Source organism: Malus domestica, chromosome 07 (assembly GCF_042453785.1).
Source record: "Malus domestica chromosome 07, GDT2T_hap1".
NCBI lineage: Eukaryota > Viridiplantae > Streptophyta > Magnoliopsida > Rosales > Rosaceae > Malus > Malus domestica.
Window position 1 is genome coordinate 30,142,857 of NC_091667.1, and position 26,738 is coordinate 30,169,594.

At 38.6% G+C, this 26,738-nt stretch overlaps 3 protein-coding genes across 4 annotated transcripts; 1 reads left to right on the plus strand and 2 right to left on the minus strand.

The window, feature by feature from the left end:
• Nucleotides 1-106: 106 nt before the first annotated feature.
• Nucleotides 107-7,373, minus strand: LOC103432953 (uncharacterized). 2 transcript variants are annotated; one of them, XR_011583095.1, is made up of 5 exons: nucleotides 7,045-7,373; nucleotides 6,603-6,753; nucleotides 1,060-1,824; nucleotides 695-930; nucleotides 107-520 (listed from the first exon to the last, which is right to left on the minus strand). XR_011583095.1 is itself a non-coding variant. In XM_070825296.1 (3 exons), exon 1 carries the CDS (start codon nucleotides 5,739-5,741, stop codon nucleotides 2,205-2,207), a length of 3,537 nt encoding a protein of 1,178 aa, XP_070681397.1. In that variant the 5' UTR covers nucleotides 5,742-5,914; the 3' UTR covers nucleotides 107-520; nucleotides 695-930; nucleotides 1,047-2,204. The 2 variants fall into 2 exon arrangements, 1 of the variants encoding a protein (XP_070681397.1); XM_070825296.1 differs by lacking the exons at nucleotides 6,603-6,753; nucleotides 7,045-7,373 and having other exon boundaries at nucleotides 1,047-5,914.
• A 773-nt stretch (nucleotides 7,374-8,146) lies between these two features.
• LOC103432824 (uncharacterized) lies at nucleotides 8,147-11,273 on the minus strand. The gene is made up of 4 exons (XM_008371027.4): nucleotides 10,731-11,273; nucleotides 9,920-10,194; nucleotides 8,552-8,679; nucleotides 8,147-8,359 (listed from the first exon to the last, which is right to left on the minus strand). Exons 1-3 carry the CDS (start codon nucleotides 11,005-11,007, stop codon nucleotides 8,614-8,616), a joined length of 618 nt encoding a protein of 205 aa, XP_008369249.1. The 5' UTR covers nucleotides 11,008-11,273; the 3' UTR covers nucleotides 8,147-8,359; nucleotides 8,552-8,613.
• An 8,503-nt stretch (nucleotides 11,274-19,776) lies between these two features.
• On the plus strand, nucleotides 19,777-24,360 carry LOC103432825 (putative ABC1 protein At2g40090). The gene is made up of 12 exons (XM_008371028.4): nucleotides 19,777-20,002; nucleotides 20,209-20,363; nucleotides 20,479-20,604; nucleotides 20,710-20,805; nucleotides 20,942-21,042; nucleotides 21,168-21,204; nucleotides 21,492-21,710; nucleotides 22,137-22,248; nucleotides 22,647-22,738; nucleotides 22,829-23,008; nucleotides 23,259-23,372; nucleotides 23,686-24,360. The coding sequence occupies exons 1-12, from the start codon at nucleotides 19,822-19,824 to the stop codon at nucleotides 23,890-23,892; spliced, it is 1,620 nt and encodes a 539-aa protein (XP_008369250.2). The 5' UTR covers nucleotides 19,777-19,821; the 3' UTR covers nucleotides 23,893-24,360.
• Nucleotides 24,361-26,738: the final 2,378 nt, after the last annotated feature.

Genomic DNA, 26,738 nt, shown 5'->3' on the forward strand with positions numbered 1-26,738 from the left:
CCCGAACTTTCCTCTTCGATGCATTCTTCTGCTTGTGTTTGTGGAGAGATTTTTTCGAGCTTACAACCAATGGTATTATGACACCTGGCATATCAGCGGACAGATATTTTCAAGCTTTCAACCAATGGTATTATTACACATGATGTGCCGAGCAATACCGTTCAAAATGGCACCGACTTTAATAAAAGGACATATCGTGCACCGCCATAGGTTCAAAACTTACATCCGGTTACCATAACTTAATCACAGATTCAGAAACAAAGTAGGTCTGGTTTCCCGACTTTTAAATTCAGATTCAACAAGCCTAACCTTTTTCGAATTTTCAATTGACCAGTGAGTTTCTCAACTGAGAATTTCAGATGGGAGACTTGAGATTCTTGCACAGGATCTTTCCTCCTTGCTATCGGCCAACGTTGGTTTGATGCATTGCTTTTCGGCGATTGTGTGTGCCTTCTCAACCTTGCAGTTACAGTGTTAATGGAAGAACGCAATTCATCCAATTCAACTCCTGAGAAGTGGTCTGCTTAGCAACAAAAATGTATGTTAAAAGTGAACAGGTAGTGCTGGCCATGCAAGATATGAAACCACCAGAACCAAAAATGTATAGGCTAATAACTTAAACAGGAGTGAATCATGACGATTTGGGGAACCAGTAAAATACGAAAACAGAAAATTACTGACTACGAACTATTACCAAGCTCCGACTTGAACTCTCACTCAGCTCTGGACAGGCCCAGGCAAGTTTCTTAAACGTTTCAAGCGCTCCTCCAGAAGATTGTGCATCTGGATTGCACTATCAGTTCTGTCCTCCAATTTTGATTGCTTCTCCTCAACTTGCGAGAGCCTCTGTTGTGCAGCACCTAGGCGAGCATGCTGGTCATCAATTATCCTCTTCAAGATGGGTCCATGATACTCGAGTTCAAAGTAAACCTAGAAAATTGGAGGAAAAGTTCATAAAGCAACAAAAAAGGAACCACTTCCCATAAGAAGGTAGTTTTGACACAACTAAACATGGTTTGTATGTGTGTTGCTTGGCATCTTCTTACCTTACATGCATACTCTGCATAATATTCATGAAAGCTTCTGAAGTACTTATGAAGCTTTGGTCGACCTTCAATTGAATCAGCAGAAAGAGAACGCAAACTTGGTGAGCTCCGAGGAAGAAGAACCACCTTAGGTCCAACTAGGAGTTCTTTGCTTTTAAGATTTGGCATATCTTTCTCTTTTGGTTCTTCAAGGCAAAGAAATTTGTTCTCCATATCGACTTGAAGAGGAAGCAATAGGTTCCAAGTCTTCATCTCCAGCACTATACATTCTCGCAAAACAGCGAGTCCCACAATCCATGAACAGGCAAATGAATCTGATAATGCACAAAACCTGATAGCAGAGATTGCGAGGGGTCTTCCCCCTGGCATGTGCTTAGAACAGGATGCACTGATGGAGTTCTCATGGTCTGGTTCTTGCCGCTAATCTGACTTGTAAACGGGAGATAATGCAACACTATTGAATCTAACCCTCCATCATGAAGGGTGTATATTCTTTCCAACATCAGGGGATCAGTAAACATCCTAATAAGAGAACCACTCTTTGCTTTCCTAGGCAGAGCCAGATCCACAATAGCCAATCTCAACAGAGGGGGAGGAAGCCCGAACCAAAGAGTACTATCAAGAGGTTGATCAAGCTTCAAAGGTGATAGCTTGCCTGGAGTTGGCTCACAAAGAAAGAATTCCCAGATGGGTGTCACTGTTAGGATGCCATGAAACTTGCAGTATACGTATGATAGTGTTTCCACTTAAGTAGATTTGTGAACCAACAGGAACAGTCCTGTAAGGTTTCATTTGAAAAATAACAGATACCTTAAGTATATTTACTTTGGAACATTGATGTAGAACTGCGGTAGTATTAGGGTGAACAAGGGTGTGACGGGACCGAGAAGAAGTAAAAGATCGAGGAGACGAATTAGGGGTCGAGGAGACGAAGGGAAAGGGGAAGAAATCAGGGAGTTCTAGTAAGGAGAGTTTTTCATTCATCAAAAATTAAATTAAAAGATTACAATCTGCTCTATTTATAGAGACAAACTTTGAAAAATTAGGAAAGCAATTTAACTAATAAGAAATCCTTTAACAACGGGGAATTCTTAACTAAAATAGGAAAACTAATAAAAGGAAAGCTAATCCAAGTAGAATTAGGAGATGCATTCTGCATCATTTACCAAAATGTCCAGCCAAACCACCACCATGTAGTTCCCAAATAAGGAATTCACGAAGAGAAGTACGAGGAATGCATAATTGGGTTTTCCGAAACAAGAACCCATCCCTTGTAATAAAGTCCACATACTCACGACGGTTACCGTTGGAAACTTCATGGAAAATAATTCCAAAATCTGGACACGACGAATACTCGGCCTTAATACGATCAAACCCAGTGACCTCAACTGTCATTGTGTGCAAAATAGTAGCCACGCGACTAAGGGCATCAGCTGCCTTATTGTCAATGCCTGGACGGTGTCGTAAAACAAACGTAAAGATCTGTAGATATTCAGACCACTTGACATGTCGACTGCTGATGGTGCGTTGAGAGTGGAGATATTTCAAAGCTTGATGATCGGAATATAGCACAAATTCGTTTGGCAATAGGTAATATTGCCAATACCGAAGGGCCTGTACCACAGCATAAAACTCCTTGTCATAAGTAGAATAACGTTGCTTTGCTGCATTAAGTTTCTCACTAAAGTAGGCTACTGGATGTCCTTCTTGGCTAAGCACGCCACCAATTCCGACTCCGGAAGCGTCGCATGCCACTTCAAAGACTTTAGTCAAATCAGGATGTCGAAGAACAGGTGCTTGACTCATCTTTTGCTTCAAAATTGTAAAGGCCGTGGCAGCTGCAGGGGTCCAAAGAAACGCTCCTTGTTTCATGCAATCAGTTATTGGTGCCATAATAGTACTGAACCCGGGAATGAATCGGCGATAAAAAGAGGCGAGACCATGAAAGCTGCGTGCCTCTGTTAATGTCGTAGGTGTTGGCCAACGAGTAATAGCCTCCACTTTAGTGGGATCGGTGCTAACCCCAGCTGCAGAAATATTGAACCCCAAAAATAGAACTTGCGGTTGAAGAAACGAACATTTGGGTAAGTTAGCATACAGTTTTTCCGCTCGTAATGTAAAGAAGAGCGAGTGAAGATGTTTGAGATGTTCTTCTCGAGAGTGGCTGTATACAAGGATGTCATCAAAATAAACCACCAGAAATTTGCCAATATAGGGCCGTAACACATGAGTCATCACCCTCATAAACGTGCTAGGTGCATTGGACATGCCAAAGGGCATAACAAGCCACTCATATAAACCATCAGGGGTTTTAAACGCGGTTTTCCACTCATCTCCTTCACGAATTCGGATTTGATGGTAACCACTGCGAAGATCTATCTTAGAAAACCATTGGGAACCAGCCAAATCATCCAACATATCCTCAAGTCGCGGTATTGGGAAACGATACTTAACTGTAATTTTATTTATGGCGCGACTATCCACACACATTCGCCAGGAGCCATCTTTTTTTGGTGTAAGGAGAACTGGAACAGCACAAGGACTTAAACTATGACGAATAAAACCCTTAGCCAGCAACCCCTGGATTTGTCGATTTAATTCCGCTCGCTCAGGTGGGTTCATACGATAATGGGGAAGGTTAGGAAGTTGTGAACCAGGAACAAGGTCGATGGCATGCTGAATCTCTCGTGCTGGAGGTAGTTCATCTGGTAAGTCCTCAGGTATAACATCACAGAATTCCGTGAGTAGCTGCCGTATGGGTTCGGCAAATGGAGTGGGGGTACATTTAGAGACCGGTTTAAGCAAGAGAGCAAAGACCACACCCGTGTCTTGTAGTTCATGTGTAAAATCTACAGGTGATAAGATACTTAAACGATGCTCCGAAGCCTTCCCGTTTAAGGGCAGTGTCGGTTGAACCTCCTTAATTGGTTTGATGGCTGGGTTGGAAGGCTTGAGTGTTATGTTTTTCCCTTCATGTTGGAAAGTATAGGTGTTCTCTCGGCCGCAACTTTTGACGTTACGGTCATAAAGCCAAGGCCGGCCTAGTAGCACATGTGCAACACTCATAGGTAGGATATCACAATAAAGTTTCTCGTGACAGGGACCCAATTGAAGAGGAACAAGACATCTTTCAGTAACAGGTAACCTAGTTTTATCTACCCAGCCGACTTGAAAAGGATGGGGATGTGGTTCGGCCTGAAGATGAAGACGATCGACGGCAGCTTTAGAAATAACATTCAGCGTACTTCCCCCATCAATAACTAGCTGGCATCGAGTGGTACCGCAAGGGACATAAGTCTGGAAGATACTTGTGCGTTTCCATGAATCAGGAGGTGGAGGTGTAGATGCTGAATAAATACAACGCATAACACTCAGTTGTTGCAATGCTTCTTCCTCACAACAATTATCAAGGTCGGGATCATAAATAGGTTCAAGGGGCTCCACATACTCGTCCACACGAGGGTCCTCAGTGTTGGAGCTAATATTTAAAGTTCTGTGGGGGCAACGGGAGGCGATGTGGCCCTTAGCATGGCAACGATAGCATTCGAGGTGAGTAGCCGTGGATAGGGCTGGTCCCTTCTCTGTGGCAGGTACCGTGGGAGCAGGTGGACCAGTGATGCCATATTTGGAGCTTGGATTACTGCGGTTTGGAGCAGAAGTGGAAGGATACCCGGGAGTCCCGGTGTACCTACGTTGTGGCCGCAAAAAGGTTTCAGCTTCCAATGCATGGCAATATGCATCTTCCAAAGTATACGGACGGAACCGACGGACTTCACGCTTGATATCGTCCCGAAGACCATGAATAAAACGAGACATGGTGATGTCGGGTTCTTCACGAAGCCCCGCACGTATTTTGTGTTCAATAAAACGAGCGTGGAATTCTGTAACGGTAAAACTTCCTTGTGAAAGGGTCCATAACTGATCATACAATTGATGGCGATAAAATGTAGGAAGATATTGTTCGCGAAGCTTGAATTTCATCTCGTCCCAAAGAGTCACAGGCTGTTGTCCCAGTTGGTATAGTTGCTCCTCCACGGAATTCCAATATTGTCTAGCGGCTCCCTGTAATGTCATCTTACCAATGCGTAGTTTATAAGCATCCGTCAAATCATACCAAGCAAAATAATCTTCCAGGGCTTGGATCCAATCAAGAAACATCGTAGGATCCCCACGACCATCAAAAGTAGGAGCGATAGGTTTGATGTGGCGGATGATCTCGTTGTCAAACTGGCGAGGGGGAGGAGGGTACTGATCATGTGGAGCGGGTGGGAGGTTTAGAGCCTGAGGAGTCACTGGAGGAGGACCTATTGTGTGTTGAGTATAATGGAGTGGCGGCATAGACCCAGTGGAGCTAAGCGGCATTCCGTAGGACACTGCCTTTAATTTAGGATCCACCGGTGGAGTGGGCAAAAGGCCACTTGGTGGTGGCGTAGACGAGCTTGGGATCACTGTGGAGGAAGACGAAGTTGCAGCGTGTTCAACCCGAAAGTGGTTGATAAGTAACTGAACGGAGTTTTGAAGTTTAGTGATGGCAAGGTCCGTCGTTGAACGATGGGCGTGAGCCTGTACCAACTCTTCTTTGAGGTCAGTGCTGAGTTTAGAGAGTTGGGTTTCTATGCCCGCGATATCGTCCGTGACTTTGTTTTGGAACGTATGACATTGCTCTGCAAGGTTGGCCACGGTTTGGGGTGCCATGGCAGGGATCAAACGCCAACGAAAGGGATTGTAGGCTCTGATTACCAAATTGATGTAGAACTGCGGTAGTATTAGGGTGAACAAGGGTGTGACGGGACCGAGAAGAAGTAAAAGATCGAGGAGACGAATTAGGGGTCGAGGAGACGAAGGGAAAGGGGAAGAAATCAGGGAGTTCTAGTAAGGAGAGTTTTTCATTCATCAAAAATTAAATTAAAAGATTACAATCTGCTCTATTTATAGAGACAAACTTTGAAAAATTAGGAAAGCAATTTAACTAATAAGAAATCCTTTAACAACGGGGAATTCTTAACTAAAATAGGAAAACTAATAAAAGGAAAGCTAATCCAAGTAGAATTAGGAGATGCATTCTGCATCAAACATCAAATTATTTAATTTGCAACGCAACCTCCAATAAACTGGAAACTGTATTATACCCACAAGTACATTTCTAAAAAGGAATCACAGGCTACTACATGAATTTCCTGAGCAAGTACTTGATAAAAGGCACAAACTTGTCATCAAAATCTAAAATTAAAAATCAGGATGATAACTTTGATAGCAAGGGAGGGAGAGATAGGAACAAAATAAATCATACTGTGCTCCAAGAGAAGATCATAAGAGGAACCCCATATTTGCGCCTTACGATAATTTCTTCTTTCTTTCCCTTTCCTTACTCTAGTGCGTGCGGGAATTGTAAAAGAAGTTAACACGTAAAATTAAGCCTAAACGAACATGTCAACGTATAATCTAAACCACCATTACAGTTCATTCCCTGCTCAAGCGGCTTTCTAAGACACCCCAACACAACATGTTTAAGATGAAAATGAAAATTAATAACGTATTGCCATCTTCCGATCATACCTGCAAATGGTTGCATTGTCTTTGTTGGAAGTCCACCCCTAAGGTACATAACGCATAGATTACTCGAACCTGAAAGGAGCAATGCTGATCCATTCCTATTGATCGAGATTTTGTGAACAGAAAAGTCGAGCTTCACATCCGGTTGCAGTACCTATTAAATTACGGGCATCATTGACAATGCACTTCAAGATAAGTAAGAAACATATCTCGCAATCATCTTTAAAGAATTATCTTTCCAACTAATTTTCAATTCTTATACAAATTATAGGTTCCAAAATCATCACTTTCTGTTATCATCAAATCCAAGCAAGGAAACTAATTACACTAAGCTCAGCTGAGTACAATTCGAGATGCAATTGCTTTCTTATCCTTCAATTTTCTCAGTAACCAAACAGAATCTAAGAAATTGAAGTTCAAAAAAAATGAGGGAAAGAGAGGAAACCTTGGAAGGGAAAGCAGCGGTGACGGAAGTCGGTTCGGGTTCGCCGAATGGACATCCGATGAAGGCATAGCTTATCGGAGTCCCAGAAGTAAAACCGAGACGCTCCGTCCCAGGCCAAGAGATTTCTGGGCGCCCGAGCCCCGGTCGAGTCGTGGACCGGAGAGGAGGAGTAGACCGGCTGGTTCTGCAGCGGGACCCACTCCACTTCGTCTCTTCCGGGCGTCGGAGACCGGCCCGGCTCCGGTTCCGGTTCCGGTTCCGTTGCCCGCGGGTCGAAGTTGTACCTCATTTTCTATCAGTCTTTTTCTTTCGAGCTCTGAGAGTTGCGGAGGCTCTTTTCGCACTGTGGTTTTGCTTCAAAAAACTACGCCACGGGGTCAAACAGGAGACATTTTTCCAGTGTAATCGATACATCGGATGGTACATCATGTCACGTGTTATTATACAAATGGTTGAATATGTGTGTTAAAAAGTTAATAACTTAAAAAAATAAAATTTCTCACCACTCTTATTAAAATACGTGATGTATCACTTGTGTTCCCGTCACAACTAAAAATTTTCCATCAAACAGAGAGAACGACGTCATTTATTTTGCATTGCACGCGAGGCAATGTAGAAGCGCGCTCTGCATTTATAACGCACCACCCGCCACACGGGCCAAGCGCGGCACCAATAAAAAACACAACACAATATATATTTCAGAATTTGAATTTAAGATCTTTCTCAACGCTCAAAAGAAAAATATCATTAAGTCAAGTTTTAATAAAATAATTGTTAAATTGTCAAATATTAGAATTGGAGAAATGCAAGAGACTCTCTACCACTTTATAATTTAACGTCAATTCTCGTGTCAATATTAGTACTAAAAACATGAGATGACAGAGAGTTCTATTTTGAAATAGTCTTCTTAACATTTCTCTTAGAATTGAATCAACAGTAGATTTTGAGAACAATGAATGAATGTGGCCTTCTTCAAAACCCATGTTTCTGGAGAAACATATGTATTGATAACTTCATGTTTTAGAGACGATTTTTCAGAACCATGTTGAAAATTCATAGGCCAATTCGTGATTTGGGTATGCTACGGTTAGGCACTTGCACGAACATTACAAACTTCGGCTAGTTTCATAAATATTATGCCTTTCACATACAAATTTAACTGTACAATTGTTGAATGTAAAGAACAACAAAAAATGATGGTATTTGCCGCAGCGGAAACCACCTCTATACTCTCTCTACGCACAACCTCCATTTGCACAACATGATGTTGATTGAAGGGGCTGCTTCTATACCTTCTCCTATTTAATTAACAAATCTGCACCAAAACAAAAGCCACATAGATGAGAAGAGATCATAACATAGGGAAACGTAAGGGAAAACGTCTCGAGAAGCACTTCTGATCACACGTGTTTTTATTATTAGCGTTATTTGTTATCTCAAAAATTTAAAATTCTTTTAACCGTTATAAAACACTTTCGAAAATTAACTGCTGCAAAATGAAATTTACCTGTAACCGAATGATCGGTAAGATTGGGATTGGCTAAAAATAACTTCACATGTCGTGTGAATTTACTTCACCCTTTCTTCTTTCAGAAGCTTCTGGTACCTAGGGAACCCATTTTTGCAAGCTGAAACCTGCAAACACATGGCAATTTTCACATCAGCATTTGATAAATCATGAACGTTTTACACTTAATCATGTTATGGATTAATTGGGGATTAGCAGAAAGCACATGAATTAGGGAAGATTTTGATGGCAGAAAGTAGTTTATTTTGATTTGACAATATTTGGCAGAGTCGCTGCAAATGGCATGTGATGAACAATTCAAATGCAAAGGCAAAGCTGCCCATCTCTGTAAACGGCCACCCATCACGCATTCTTCCTCGAATACAGGACTCACTAATATATACTTTAACAATTCGCCAAGAAAACTTGAAAAACTTCCACTTTGCGAGAGTTGAGAGACGTCTATCGTAAGCAGTTTTATTTTCATTTTGTAAAGAGGCTTTTTACGACTCGAATTTGTGATGTTTTGGGTACAAAAGAGCAACATTTACTTCACCCCAAGGCTCACCCTCAAGAAAAGTAAAATTAAAAAAAAGAAAAAAAAGTAAAGAAAAAATGGAAAATGCAGGGATTATGGACAAAGATTAGTATTAATATGGGGGAAGCATCCTAAACGTTTTCAATGCTGCCTTGAGAAAAAAGAATATGAATATTGACCTTCCAGAGGATTATAAATTGAAAATTCAAAGTATTCAACCCTTTCATTATCATTAATTAAATTATTGGCCAAAACCAAAATCAGCAATCAAATTGAAACTTTTAAGCGAATTTCTATGGTAGTGGTTGAACCACAAACATCCCAATTGACTCAAAGGCTTATGCCCAAATAAGCCAATTAAAAATGCTATTTTATAATAAAAATACTTAAAACTCCGTTTTTGTAATACAATATTTACACAAAGGGGTGGGCAAATAATTTGGTGGCAAAATCATTATTTTCGAAATTCGACCCTAATACTTCTTACTTACACATGAAGAAAAACATCATTAGATTGATTGTTATTGCGCTGAGTGAATGTTTTTAATGTGAATTTTGAAGGGGACGGAGAGAATTTGAACTCAGGACGAAGAGGACAGAGAAAACTTATAGCCCTAAAATTGATATGATTTCATTTGAGAAAACAGAAAACTAACGAAAAATTCAGAAAAACTTTAATTTTAATGAAAAATAACAAATAACAAATAAAGGGCTTAGTGAATAGTACTATGGAAAGGTAAAAATATGATTTTTCGTTAAATGTGAATAGTACCGAAAGTGTTTCATTAAAACTTCATTGAGAAAATGGAGATTAGAGAGCAAGGACTTACAGCTTCAATGTCAATTTTGTACACCCAAAGCTTCCTTCTTTCTCTGCAACTTGTTCTATACGCCACCACAATATGCCCAACAGCCAAAGCGAGAGAGCAGATGAACAGAGCAATATCTGTTGCTCTCACATACTCCGCCCTCTCCACACCAGAAGCCCCAAACACATACGAAGCCTTCAATGAAACAAAAATCAGGGACAGCACAGAACACATGGTGGTGATCCCCAAATACGGTCCGTGTGATAGCCCTGGTCCATCACAGAAGCTGTAAACGCCTGCAGATTAAAAAATAAACCAATTCAAATTAACTTCAACATAATCAGATTAGTCGCGAAATCTAATCTACGAGGAGGTGATTCAAACTCGGGCTGCGGTAAAACACGCTATCTTGACCAGTTGACCTGACTCATGTCTACGATCCTAAAAACGTATCTCATGTGACATAACATACCGACCTTGCCAACAAACCTACCTTATGTCTAAAAGCATATGCTTTTTGAACTAGGATTCAAACTCCGGTGTAAAGCGACAGGATCAACTGCTATGGTTAACTTACCCAACTCACGCATGCAATCTCAAAGCGTATGCTTTTTGAGATTCAAACCCGGGTGAAAAGCAACAGGACTGTCCTGGCCGTCCTAGCTAGCTATCCTAACTCATTTCTGCTATCCCAATACAAACGTGATCGGTTGAACGGCAGACCAACTAACCTAACGCACGTCGCAAAGCATAGTTTTGTGCTAGAAATTGAAAGAAAAACAAGTAGTTCCAAAAAAAATAAGCAACAAAAAGAGTCGGGATTAAGACTTACAAAATATGACAGCTGATCTGATGATAGAAATCAACGGAATATCGACGAGGGAGGATCGAAAATCGTAGTTATTGAAATGGGACGACAGCGCTTCAAGAGAAATCAAAGAAGAAGACGAAGAGGCAGAAAGTATAGCCGAAGGGAGAAGCGTATCGGCAATCACAAGCAGAATCGGAGCCGAAAACAGCAGCAGAGAAATCAACATAGCAATCAAGAAAAACACAGTCTTAACCCCCCTCAGAACCCTCTTCGACTTCTCCTCCTTCAAAAAACCCATGTCTTGATTTTCGACTTCGAGTTCTGGGTTCGACTGAAACCGAGGGAGGGAGAAAGAAGGTAATAAAAAGGGGTGGGAAGGAGGGGAAGGTGCGCAGCGCAGGCGTCAGGCGTTAGGCGTAATGTTTTGACTGGACTCGTTTCTTGCTTGATGACAAAGATTGGGACTTGTTGGGACGTAGCCGGTTAAATGGACGAGTCCTCTCTTCTCTTTCTCGGTATTTATCTCGCCACAAGGTTAACGGCAATACCTAAATGCCCCAAAAACGACAAGCAATGACATATTTAATTTCTTTTTATTGAGAAAAAGGGTCCATTAGGGAATCATCGTGTGTAACTTGCCACAGATTGTTTTTTTGCACACGGTGGTGAATTCTAACAGTTGATTTGTCGAGAGTCTTAAATTATTTAAAGTTATATGAATGTATGTGTGTTACACGATAACTTTATCACTAACAATCTATTACTTACATAAACGAATTGTGATCATTGATAATTGCAGGTCTCAAATTTTTCAAGTTTACGTGCACAATAACTTTGTCAAGGATTATTTTCTATTTGTGCGAACTACTTTTGGTCATTGATGAAATATGGGTTTTAAATATGGACTTGGTTGCGTGTTTATGGAATAACTTTGTAACAATTTTCTACGCATGTGAACAAATCGTAATCGTTGTTGCATCATGTGTCTTAAAATCATACGGGTTTGAATGCGTGTCTACGCAATAACTTTATCAAGGACTTATGTTTACGTTGTTGATTAAGTATTGATCCTTTAGGCATTGTGAGTCTTTAATCATTTCAATTTGTGTGTATGCATATTTAATAACTTGTTATCATATGTCTCACACGCGTGTATGATTTTTGTTGCACTATACGCTTTATATAAATCAAAGATCAAGAATCGAGAATACTCGCGTGAACGATTAGCTGTAACATACTTTGTACTCACGCTTTTGAAGTTTATTGCTGTAGTGTTTTGCCACGTGTCTCGTTCGTGGGTCAGTTGTCTAGAAGGATTTAGGCTGTACAATGTGGATAAATCTTATCAAATGGGGAAAAGCCGCCTAACCGAAGGTTTTTCTATTTTTTCTTTTTTCGAAAAATTTGTTCACTTCACTATTTAAAGAACTGCCAATCAATTGAACCGGGTATGGTGGAACCGACCGATTCGAGACCATGTGACCACATGGAACAATTTGCCTTTGCGAATCAAGGGTTTTTAATAATTTTTTGGTTTGTGTATATTTGGGGCTAAATAATTTTTTTAACAAACGATATAATATACATTAAAGGGTGGGAATTGGCTAAACCTTATAATGATCTAGTAATAATGTAGTTTAAATTCATCTTTAACAAAAATCGAACCTAGAATACAAATAAAAAAAATAATATCACTAAACCTTAATATTAAATGATTGAGAGCTAAATACTTTACAATTGTATAATAATTTTCTAATGACCCAGAAAACATGGGATTGTTACTTTGGCATTGGAAACTTTGGTGAATAAATTAAAATTCATCTTGGGACTGACCCAGATAATCCATCGGCAGCAATCATGCACCTAATATGTATGTAGTCAGCTGTGATACGACGACCCTATGTGGCCTGGCAGGTTGGTGATACTAATGAGATTCCTCATACAACATGGGGCCGCAGTAACACGTGATGTTCAATCATTGTCTATGTGGGCATCACGTCAAGTGTTCGGAGATTTTGAGAGAAAACCTAATATAAGCATGAAAATGTCTCACAATCCTGATTTTATGTATAAAACTGGAATAAAAAAACTTAATATATGAAAATTTGAAAATCACGATACTTCAGAATAATAAAGTAAGAATTACGCTAGTTAATTGGGTGTTACATAACTTCATAAGCTAGATAATGAATGATTATGCGTGTAGTTTGAGAAAATTTAGGGTAGGATTGTCTTATTATTATTATGACAACATTCTCATCCAATAAGACCAAAACACGTAGACTCTCATATTTTTGTTTGATGTGTCTTATCTATATTATCGTGTAAATGGTGATATTCTCTTGTACAACTTTAATCAGATGATAAGAGTTGTAGACATATAAAATTATATTTCAGTGTTGTATGTAATCATCTTTTCTAAAGGAGCCCATATATGGCCTGCAAAGTTGGAGAAGACACCGCGATTAACTGAAGTTTTGTCCTCCAGCTGCTTGTAAAGATGTCAACGTGCTACTCCGGCAGATTTGTGTTATCAAACACACTACATCTGCCAGGCTATGCTAGCTTTGAGCTTTGTTTATCAACGGGATCCAAAATGTGCGTGAGAGCAACCTAACAACACCACCAAACTACAAATACAACAACAACGTGCTTAATTGTTTCGAAATGGTGGCTTAATCTTAATTAGTGGTTATAATACTACTGTTTTGTAGCTGGGGAGTGATGAGTCATGGGTCCTATTTATAGGTTCTTTTTGTTGACTGGTGTTTTACAGCATGCAGAACGTTCTTCCCATCTTGACGTCAGCGGCGGCTTTGGGTATGTGCAATAGGTGTCTTTGCACCAGACCCTAATCTTAAAGGGCCCCTCCAAACACAGTGTGTATAAACCAACTATATCTTACATCAAAATGCAATATTGAAAACTAAAACCAAGGCTTGACTTGTAATCTGGCACAAAACGTGCACAAAACCGAAAGAACGAGAAATTGCTAAAAGAACATGATCGAATGTAATTATAGTACAGTTAGATATTTAGGTGTGTTGGAATGAAAAACAAAAACTTATATGCAACTTGTTTCACACTATCTTTTCACACGTTACAATTTATGCATGGTAAAAAAAGTACGGAACAAGTCGCATGCAAAAGTTCTATCGAAGATAACCATGGCAAAAGAAGTTAAAGAACGTTACGCTTTCACTTTTAATCTTGACGTCCACATATATAGGCGATAGAACATTTCTTTTGTGACCTTTTGAATGCGTGGAATCACGTCGGATTCCACTCTCACGGCGCAGTCTGCTCCCAGCCTCCCAATATGGTCAAAAGAAAATCATATCTACGTCATTACCTTTTGACATAGATGGGATGGTGATTATATTTACAAAATATAACCGTATGTGTGAAACCGTGAATCTTGACCAAGGCCCCCTAGGCCAAATTAAAATTGAACTAAATCTGCCTTCAGCTTGGAAGACTAGCCAAAACAGCCTCCATTTAGTTTTTCTGTCAAATACTTTAGAAGTTGGTTCAAATTTAGTATAATCGAATCCGTTTTTCTCACTTCCTAACCCAAGGTGATCATTTTCCCATTCAAATTATAGAGAGATTTTTCAATGTAGTCAGAACACGGGACAAAACACTATATGTTATTATGCAGTTGGCGAGACATTTGAATAAAAAAGAACTTTTTTTCCAATTGTATAATAACATACGGCTTATCGTCTCGTGTCTTGGACATATTGAAATCTCTCCAAACTATGGTTAGTCTATACTTTTTTTTTTAACAAATGATATTATCTACACTAAAAGGGATGAGGTGGACATAACCTCAAAATGAGTTAGTAATAATATGGTTCAAATTCACATATGGCGAAAATCGAATCTCAAAGCTCTCGCTTACAAGTGAAGATGAATATCTCACTAGACGTAGTACTAAGTAGCTGGGTAGTCTATACTCTTTAATTATCTTTAATGTAAAAAAAAAAACAATTAAATTAAGGGAACTGTTATTAGTACTCTAAAAATTGAAGTGCCAATAACAATTTTCTTAAATTAATTAAAAAAACAAAAAAAACCTTCCTATTTATTGTCCCTCATTTAATAATTGATTGATATTGACATCGTTCAATCGTAAGTTTAAATATAGGCATAAAATATTTAATTTGTAAGTTTTATTTTTAATTCGTTTAATTTTTTTCATAATATTGAAGGGATAAGCAATCATGTTTGGTTAAATAGACATGTGGCGCAAATCTGGACGAGATTCAATGGTTACTTTGGGGCTTGGGTTAAGGAGATATTTTTTAATGTTCTCATAATAAAAGCACATGTGTTATATATCATTATACAAGTAGAGAAAAATATATATCTCTACTTGTGTAATGACATATAATGTTTGTATTTTGAAAACATTAAAATATCTCTTTTAAGTTTAGAAGAGTGAACAAAAATAGACTCGATAAAGTGTTTTGGGTTCGTTGGGGGGAAGGAGATATCTAACTTGTCGTCTAAGGAGAAGCAGGGGGAACTAGTCAAAGTATGACTAGAATTAGCTTGATAGAACAAAACAAAACAAAACAAAATTGGAGTTATATGTGATCGACATTGGTAAGTAAAGCCGCCTTTTATTAATTATGGGGTGTGATATCCACACACCCCTTTTTACATCTCTCATACTCTTTTAATTTTCGACCATTGGATCAGATGAATTAAAGAATATCAAAAGACAAAAATTAACAAAGAGTGTGTGAGAAGTAAATATGGGTGTGTGGATAACACACCTCATTATAATTCGTGAGTCAAATCCTAGAAAAATCAATGGCCGTGATTCTAGAACTACATCATGGGAGGCCCTTGAAGACAACATGGCATGTGACATTTGGTGCTTAATTATAAGGTTTATCATATTAATGATAAATTATGGTTGTACTAAATAAATCATATTCTCTATAAATTAAGCATTTTTTTTCTACATACAATGATACTTCCATTAGTTGATAATTTGAGCTGATTCAACTTCACAATAGTTTAGTTACAATGAAAAGAAATAACACTGGATCATATTTCTACTTACAAATTAAACACATTTTTATTCCACCTGCATTTTCATTTCAAGACTACAATGTGCGCAAGGCTGTGAAGAATATGTTAGGAAATCTTGCATATGAACTTAAAAAGAGTTGGGTCACTCCCTATTGCTAATTGGTAGCGAAGTCGAATCTCAAATTTTTATAGAATCAGGTTCGCCATGTATAAAGTCCAACGATCATATATATGCTCCACGCCCTCAAGTTAAATTTTCTACGTGGTTAGTTGAGTCATGATCTCCTTTGCCCATTAATTGTGAGATAAAACCTTACACTTGAGGGACTCACCTAAGCATTCATAGTACTTTTTCTTTGTACAATCGGAGAAAACTTTAATGTGTCAGTATACCACTTGACCATTTATATTGTTAAACTTAGTTTATACAGCCGTGTTCTCGACATACTGTTATGTACTCATTGTTATATGATTACTTAATTTATTGGGTTATGTTCTCGACACATTGTCCCTTACTCATTGTTACTTGGTTGCATAACCGCTTTTTACCCTTTCTATTGACATTTCATGAAAATGCACGAGACAACGTATGGAATCTGATTCCAAGAAACTCCATGCTTGTGCCTAAAAAACAAAACGGGGACTTTCCACCTAAAAGATTGGGAATTGAATTGTATTGCCACAATTACAATGAATGGATGAATGAGACGGAGATAGACAGATCACAGGATCAACATTGTTCCCGAAGGAATCGCAACGCAGGAAATTACCATGGGATACCTTACAAATGATACCATAAACAAGAACAGAAAATTTGACTTTGTTAGATGCCCTAAGATTCTTGGCCTAATCACAATTGTATGGTTCTTTAGGCTTTTCACACTGTGATTGTCTGAGTGGTATCTAGTGATATGAGTTATGTTAGTATCAATCATGAGTAGTTTTGTGGCTAGATATCAACTATTGATATTATGTGGATGTGTTAAAAAATCAAACATACGGCGTCATGTAGAAAAGTTGAACATACGTCGTCGTTTTATGTAAAGAAAATTGTAGCAATTGTCCCTCAACTAAAAATCTGTGACCATTGCTCCTTAACTCATCAAAACGTGCATTTGTGATCATTTTCGACAACTCTGTTAGAACTTCCGTCAAAGCGAGTCATGTTGGAAGGACCATTGCTACAATTAAGTTAAAGTTGATGGATCATTGCTCAAATTGGGTTAAACTTGAGGAACCATTTCTCCAATTGGGTTATAGTTGAGGGACCACTACTATAATTTTCTCAATTCGTTTTCCACAATTTCCTCTTGATTCACCCTCACATATGTGACACATGACTCATTTTAACGGAAGTTCTAACAGAGTTCACAAAAATTCCCATAGTTGCACGATTTAATGAGTTAAGTGACCAATGATTACAAATTTTTAGTTAAATGACCATTATTCGGATTAGTTTAAAATTGAAAGACCCTGTACAATTTCCTCAATTTCCTCTTTTATGTAGTCCTTATCCTTCTCCACAGTGTGGGTGTCATGGGACACGTACCAAACTCGGAAATGTGAATAAACACGCAAAGAGAATGAAGGAAAAGTAGAAAAAGAAAGGAAGAACGTTGTCTCCCCCTAGAAGGTATAAGGGTGGCCCTTCACTTTAGTATTGAAGGGAACAAAGATGGGCATGTAGATTATGCACATACGCGTACACCACGCGGGAGAAATTGATTAATATTAAAAGCTTTCTAGAAAGCAAAGTGGATGATGTGGATGAATTGTCACACAATTTAAATTTTCTTCTCGAAACATTTGTTGTTAATTTATCATGGAAAAGGGCATGGCATTGGCACGCATGGGACACGGATTTTTAGCGTGGATATGAATGGTAGGGGTCTGTTGGAACCCCAGTCCCACATACAGAGGGAGAAGAGAAGAGTGCTTTAAATAGAAATACCCCTCTCTAACTAACATCGAGACTTTTTGTGATAAAACCCCACACCTGAGGATTGTGCAGGTGGTTAAGTGGGGACAGTATCGGTGTTGTTGGAGTGGGCCCTCGGCCCATTGACCTGAAAATTTCCACATGGTATCAGAGCCAGGAGGCGGGTCCGTACTGCCATGTGATTGGGTGGGTCCCCGTTGGCCCCGCGTGATTGTCCACGTAGGCCAAAGATGCCACGTGTTTGGGTGGGTCCCCATTGGCCCCGCGTGATTGGGTGAGTCTCGACATGGCTCCACGTGGTTGCCGATGTGTGGAAATTCACGTGTGACCCATAAGTGGGGTCTCACGTGCGGGGGAGTGTTGGAACCCCAGTCCCATATCGGACAGAGGGAGAAGAGAAGAGTGTTTTAAATAGAAATACCCCTCTCTAACTAACATCGAGGCCTTTTGTGATAAAACCCCACACCTGAGGATTGTGCAGGTGGTTAAGTGGGGACAGTATCGGAGGATTGTGCAGGTGGTTAAGTGGGGACAGTATCGGTGTTGTTGGAGTGGGCCCTCGGCCCGTCGACCTGAAAATTTCCACAGGGTCCTTTTTGTGCCTACCAAGTGATTTATGTATGTATGCTTACCATATCTCGACAAGTTGCTTCCACAACGCTCGACAAATTCTCTCTATATCCTCATCATATTGCTTCAGGATATGTCATATATGTTCACATGTGTACAATATGGTTTGACTGATAATAACAAACCTACCAAGTGTTCGAGGGAATGCTCATTGAATAAACTGAAATTTTTTTACATACTTCGCGTTTTGTTTCTATAAAAACTTGTATTTAACATTTGGCCCTCCCAAATTCTGAAACCTAAATCCGCCACTGGCATGTTACGTAGTTATATGAACCTTTGCGTTTTTTAAAGTATAATGGTAAAGATAAGATTTTCGAAAAGACTCACCTGGCTGGCTCTTGTCATTCTCCTTTGTCATTCACAAAGATAGTATGCTAGCTGTGCAAACACAATAATTTTTTAAGGGAGATGTTTTCAAATTAATTAAATTCCAAATAATGGAGTGCGTGCAATTTTGTATTGTTCTTTCAACAAGGGAGAACAACTAAGATTCATCCAACTAATGAGGAGGAGCCCCATCCATACAGATAATCATATCTTATCACACTTCAAAGCAAAACTATTCATAATTCAAAAGAAAGAGTAATTGTATATAAATAGTAAATTTGTTTACCAAATGACGTGACAGTGTTTGATTGATTAAATTTAAGTGCATTTAAGTGCAGTTTAAAACATATATATTACTAACTTGACAAACAAAGAAAACCGTATATATTACTAATAATAAATGAGTTCTCACATACTTTGACACATCATTTGGTAAACATATTTTACCAATAAATTTGGCCAGTCCAACATCATTGTTTCTTTAAATTGAGAATTTCACTACTTGTGTCTATAAATTGGGGAAAAAAAAGAAGAGAAGAAAAGAAGTATTTAGACAAAATGAACCAAGCCCAGCCAAAATCGACCCAAAGTCAACCAAACCCAGCCCACTAAGTTCGGATTATGTCAAAGCAAACCCGGCCCATCCCAATAGCTACATAAAAAGGATCATCGCTGGATCATTTTCCTAGGAATCCTGAGGATTCCGTAATCGGAACCGTCCATCGTATATCATGCGGTCAGAAATTATTTTAAAATTAAATATAAATAGTACTTAACGAAAATTGATTGTACGACGTACGATGAACAATCTTACGAGATCCCCATAATTCCTAGGAAAAGGACCCCGACGAGATCATTTTTATTAAGGGAACTTTAACGAAAAATTTCAAGTATTATTTATTTTAACAAAAAATCATATTTTTATCCTAAAAAATCAAGTTTGGTACTATTTACTATACTCTTTATTTATCTTTATCGTTAAAATTTAAAATTTTCAAATCATTTCTATTAATTTTCTTTTTATTAAACAACCACTTCACCAAACCAATAAAATAATAAAAAAAACTAAGACTTGTAAACTCACGAAACGTCACCGTCGCCAGCCTTTTATATTGATTTCCCTCGCATATTTCGCCCCCTATTTTGCAACGCAACGTGCCCACCCACATGGCCACGCGATCCTTGTGGAGAGCCACGAAGCTCGCACTGTCGGCGACCGCCCTCGTCGGCGGCGGTGCGGCGGCGAATGCCGCCACCTCCGAAGACCCCGCCATGACTTTCAACCTCTACACCACCGTTCCCCCACGTCTTGTTCGCGACGCCGTGACAGCCGCCGCCATCGCGTTCGGTAAGTCCCACTCCGCCTCTTAAACTCTCCGTTGTCCCCAAGCAATGTCAATTCTAGGGTTTAGGGTTTACAATACGTCGCCATTTCAAAGTTGTAATCATTAAATCGAGCATTAGTAACGCAGCTTTTGCTTAATTATTCAGATTTGTTAAGTTTAATTGAAAATTTGATTCTAATGGCTCCTGAAATCGCTTGTATGTAATCAGATTATGAGTATTCACTGCTGGGACTTCCTGAAGGAAGCAGTGAGAGGGCAAAAGCTAAGCATGAAGTTCACCTTAGGTCTGCAGTTAAACTTCAAGAATTGTGTTTCAAAAATGGAGGAATATATATCAAGCTCGGTCAACATATCGGGCAGCTGGTAAGCTTTCGAATTTGAATTCGAAATGATCAATCTGAATTTGGAACATTATGCGTTGATTGAAAGCAATGGAGCTGATTATTTTTGGGTTAATTTGATTTTGTAATTTGTACAGGAGTACTTGGTACCTCAAGAGTATGTCCAGACAATGAGGGAGTCCATGTTGAACAAATGTCCGGTTTCTTCATACGAACAAGTGTGCGAAGTCATCAAGAAAGAGCTCGGAGATACACCCGATAAAGTATGTGATTTTGGTTGTATGGGTTTAAGATTAAGCTCTCTTAAATGCTCGATTCTCTATTAGCTTACATTTAGGTTTTGATCATTTTTGCTTTGATGAATGCAGATTTTTTCTGAATTTGATCCTGTTCCAATAGCAAGTGCTTCGCTTGCACAAGTCCATGTTGCTCGCAATCATAATGGCGAAAAAGTGGCTGTGAAGGTCCCCGTTGTCAATTTTATAAGGGTTTTTACTGCTAGGTGCAATCAAGTAGTCTTTCAGATTTATTCAACTTTTGAAACATGCGTCTTTCTTATCGGAGTTTTCTTTCCTGCCCCAAATAATTTTCAAATTTCAGGTTCAGCACACTCACATGACAGATACTGCAGCTGCAGACTGTGCTACTGTGAACTTTATTGTAAACACCCTGCACCAGATTTTTCCTTCTTTTGATTACAGGTAGTTCTACTAAACTTGTTGTACCTGTTTATTTTCTCATCTAATTACAAGTTGATAAGATGATGAACACCATGATAATCTTGCTGTACTGATTGCTGTATTTTCATTCTTGCCTTCATTAACAGGTGGTTGATCGAGGAGATGCAGGAAAGTTTACCCAAGGTAATTTGTTTTAATTTCTATATCCCTTGATTGGCTTCTTCATACACTTTTAGAAATATATTTCTACAGTATGTCTAATTGTCTATTAGTAACTTTTATATGTTCATAAAATCTTTTTGGCACGAAATGTTTGTTTCCTTCCTAATATGCCACTGTAGTGATAAAAAACATGTGGAGTTTGGGCCTTAGCTTGACATTTGTTGTTATTCTCTCTCATACAAATATGTGCTGCCTAGTATTTTCAATAGATGTGTTGTCATTTGTTGGCATGTGATTGTGAAAATCAGGAACTAGATTTTATAAACGAGGCCAAGAACAGTGAGAAATGCTTGGAAAACTTCAAGAAGTTCTCTCCTCATATTGCGGCTTACGTATATGCACCAAAGGTATATTGGAGTTTAAGTACCTCAAAGTTGTTGACCATGGAATATATAGATGGCGCACAAGTAAATGATGTGAGGACCATCAAAAGACTTGGAATTCGCCCTGATGTAGTTGCAAGACTTGTAAGTCTATGAGCATCATGTCATGTTTCTACAATCTATATTATACAATCATGTTGTAAAAGTATTGATTGCCCCATTCAAAATTACGTACTCATTCTTCTAAACGATCCCATTGACCATAAGTTGACCACAGAAGTAGGTCCGTTATATGACTGCACATTGATTTGACTGCAAAATTAATTAAGGTTTTAGGACATTGGAACCATAGCTTTATGGTTTAAGGTTGAAGCTAAAATATAGACCCTCCACAAAGGCTGGTTGTGGACGCCTGTTCCCCTGTGTGATTCATTATTTTGATTACATGTTAAGGATGTCAAACAATGGACCACAAAAAGGAAAATAACTTGTGCTTCATCTCTCGTATAAAGATGTAATCTTAGCAATTTAGTGAGAAAAAAGAAGTAAGATTTGATGTACTTTTTGCAGGTTAGTGAATCTTTTGCAGAAATGATGTTCAAACACGGGTTTGTGCATTGTGACCCCCATGCTGCCAACTTGTTAGTTCGTCCTCTGCCTGGTAGTGGAAAGAGCTTTCTAGGTGAGAATCTACTTTGTTGCAGAGGCTGTCATTTGAGAATTTTATAGTAGTTTTCTTTCTATATTAAGCACAACTAGAAGTAAACCGTGACCTAGCTCAATGGTATTATGCTGTCCCACCTCATTTGTTTGAGAGCTAGTTGGCTTGTCATATTCATGATATTTTATCATGCTAAGCTTCTGGATCACAAGGATGACTGTAATGCTGCTGATGAACTGTTTAGTAGTATATTTGTGTATTTCTCAATCATATTTGGGGTCTTCAAGACTCACACTATTGACTATAATGTGTCACAAAGTTGCTGTGTACTTGCGGTCATAATAGTAAAATATAATATATGTAGATAACTAGATATTCAAGACTCATTCAATTATTTTCCCCCGACTTCTCATGTACAGGGAAGAAAGAACCACAGTTGATACTTCTAGACCACGGTCTGTATAAAGATCTTGACCCCGAGACCAGAACTAACTATGCTGCACTGTGGAAGGTACACCTTTGCTTTTATTGAACTAGTTTCTTTTCCATATTGTAGCAACTTTCTTTACCGCGCTTTCTTTTTCATTATGATTTGTTGCAGGCGTTGATTTTTTCTGATGCCAATGCAATAAAAGATTATAGTGCAAAGTTAGGTGCTGGAGAGGACTTGTATGCATTATTTGCAGGGATTCTTACTATGAGGCCTTGGAATAGGGTCATTGACCCAGCTGTTGATCATTTGATTATACAAGGCACTGAAAGTGACCGTTCAGAGCTGCAGGTGAGCTCTTGCAATTGCATAAGTGCTTCACGTTACTTTGTAATTATTTGAGACCTGAGTTATGTGCTGTTACAGTGTTGCTGTTAAATTCTTGTGTGTATTAGAACTTTTCACTCACAAAGAGCAACTCACTTTGGAGATTTGTACTTCTTGTAATTAAATTCTTGTGTTATGTGATTGATGTGGATGGTATATAAATCATAATTTACAACTATCACTGCTTGAACGTCCCTCAATGTTTCATTTGCAGATGTATGCTTCTCAGTACTTATCTCAAATATCAGAGCTTTTGAGGAGGCTGCCGCGCGAGATTCTTTTAATGCTGAAGACAAATGATTGTTTGCGATCAGTTAGCAATTCTCTGGTATTACTTTGCTGTTATTTATATTGTTGATACCATTGAAAACCTGATTATAGTAAGAAGAACTTGCTTTTCAACTAGCTGCTGGTGAGTACATATAGCCTTTTTTGCGGTCTGCAATAAGCTGCCTGTATGTCAAATGTCCTTACCATGCAGCTGTTGAGTTTAACCATATGGCTTTCTAAACTTACATCAAATTTTGTGAGTCGGATTTCAGTGGTTGTAGAAGAATAAATTTAAGCATCTATTATAAGGGAGCTGTCTTCTATGTTAATAATTAGTATTTGAGCTAGAACCTGAAATGCTTCTCAAACAGTTGCAGGTACCTTCTCTTGAGACATTCATGATCATTGGAAGGGTTTCTTCTGAAGCTATCATTGAGGCCAAACTATCACAAAAGAGGTCCTTCCTACGGTGGTTGAGTGCTTGGTTAGACAAAATCATATTAGAAGTTCGACTTTTTACAATGCAAGCAGCGTTGTGGCTTATACAGGGAAGGAAAGCTCTAGCTTGGCAAAACTGAAAAGATACTGCACAAACACATTTCTATGATTCGCAAACTCAGGAAACCCAAAGATTGGTGAAACAAACTATAGTTACTTCTTTATTCATTACCCAAAAATGGGCATACACATTCTTTGTCTCCATAGATCAAGCCGCTTTGTCTATAAGCAGGGTCTCTGATAATGGATTGACAGGTATCGCAATGGGAAGGAATAAATGATTTGTATTTATCAATTTGTTTTATGTATAATTGTTCTCACTGTCCTCTGGCAAGACTAACAAGCGAGAAATCTGACTTGGAGAAAAAAAGATCTGATCTATGTGTAGAAACCCTTGAAAGGAGAACTGTATATCAGAAGCAGATTATTTGCTAGGGATATTAGTTATATACTTTATCTGCGCAGAGAGATTTTAGACTTTTGAATCGATTCTTTACAGATGAATTGTACATTACATTCTTATTTGGGTAATAAAGCTTCTTGAATTACTCGTATGAGTTATATCATGACCTCATCCCTATTCTTCTTGTCGAAAACACACTTGAATCAGGTGTTCCATGCAGTGTGCCCCAATCCCTTGCTTCACAACATGCTTCTTAAAAGCGAAGGCTCTGTGGCAAAGGGCTTGATTGGCTGCAGACTGAGGTAAGCCTCTTGAATGCCTAGCATGTGAGTAGTGCTCGGATTTGACAATGCTAGGATCAGTCAACCGAGTGTGCGCTGAACCTAGTCATTCATGCTTGTTGGACCCACAAAGCAGGAACGGCCAGAATCAACACACATACGCGACTGATCTTAGCACAATAGCAGTCCTCATCCTAACATTGACCAACTTTCCATTGACGGACTAACTGGTTGGTTTTATTTATTTTTCAGCAGTGTCCTTGTTATTTAGGAATGGTAACGAATAGGGAGGGACCAGTTCTGGTAGTGGTTGGTTATTAATTCTGGAATAGGATGCTATCCGGATCTTCTTTGTGAGCATCCCAAGGATCACTTCATCGTGTCCGTCGATCTGTCATCTTGGGGTTAGAAATCATTTTGAATTTTTTATTATTTAAAATTGAACACAAACAGTATCTGATGAAAATTGGACGCATGATGTACGATCGGACACGATGAAGTGATTTCCGAGATCCTCACAAAGAGGATCCGGAGAGGATCCTCATCCACTATTTCTGGTAGGCTTTATTGCCCCTTTTTCCAATCGTTGTCCATTCAACTAAAGTATTGTCGATTGCTACTTTCATTTGCTTATAAGTATTTTGATTGAGTGTGAATTATAGACCCTTTTGGATTATGAACATTGTCTACGACAGCTGCACAATTTTTGCTTCACCCTTCCATGGAAGTGTTAGATCCAATGAAAGTCCACCACTTCGATTCTTTGCAATGTTAGTCCACCACTTCCCTTGGTTTAATGGACTGCTGGAGGTATTTTTTGGGCCGGAGGGCAACATTGTTGCCTTTGCCGTTACCTTGCACCAACGGATGGAAATGCTCTAACCAGGAAGGGCTGGTTGGTCGGCCCAGTTTGATGGCCTATTTAGTATTTACCAGCTTCACATTCTTCTACGTACCTTCGCCCCCTCTCTCCTCGTAACACCGCTGATTGCTTTTATTTTCATTGTTTTGAGATTTCTTCTTGTTATAAGCTTTTTCTATCAACTAATGTCGATATTGTATATTTTAGATAGAACTTTAGATGTGTTTCGGCTCTTAAAAGCAATTTCTAAACAAATTGTCTAGAAGTATTATTAAAATGACTGGAAGGTGAAAGTGTTTTGAGTTTTCAAAAGCACTGAGAAGTGCATTTTAAAAGAAATACAAATTATGTGTTTTTTTTTTACGGAAACACTTTAAATACTTTTTCAGAATTTACTTGTATTTTTCTTAAGTAAAATGCTTTCTAAAGAATCAAAAGAAGCCCTAATAATTTTCTTGTATTAGCCAAGGGCCAAGGCATATATTTATTTCGTAAGTCTTTTCCTAAAATGGGTTTGGCTTAATGACTTTAGTTCTAGATGACTAAAAAATTCGGTTAAAGGTTACATGATTCCTAAGTGCTGGTTGGCTGGCTCTATAAATAATAAATAATAAATAGGTCAAATCATATTAAGACAATAATTAGCAAACGGAAGAGGATCCTTTCCGGATTCACTTTGTGGGAATCTTACAGATCTTCACGTCATAACCATTCATCGTACATCGTGTAATTAATTTTCGTCAAGTACTATTAATGTTTAATTTTAAATAAAAAAAAGTCAAATAATTTTTTACCGTACGATGCACGATAAATGACTAAGATGTGAAAATCCTTAAGATCTCACAATTTGAATCCGAATGGGATCTAAATTGTAACATCCCATATCGATCAACGGAGAGGGATGATGTGCCTTGTATGTAGATGCCCATCTCCATATAGCACGAGGCTTTTTGGGAACTAATTGGCTTCGGGTTCCATCAGAACTTTGAAGTTAAATCAATTTGGGCTAGAGCAATCATAGGATGGATGACTCACTGGGAAGTTGCTCGTGAGTTTCCATAAACAAAACCGTAAAGAAATGGTAAGCCCAAAGCGAACAATATCGTGCTAAGACGGAGCTGATTTGAGATGTGACACAAATCTTTAGCAAACAATGAGAAGATTAATCCTAATTATGGAAGTTTGATGTTTCTGTAAATATTTTTTTAAAAAGTCGTCGAGGAGATCGTATATAATAAGGATATATAGGGAAAGTGATCTGGAGAAGGAAAGTGACTTGTATGGGCAGTCTCTTGCCAAACTTGTCATTTTCTTACGACGGAATGCATAGTGTCAAAACTAGTTAACTATTTTCGACGGAAAACTACTCTAGAAATATGA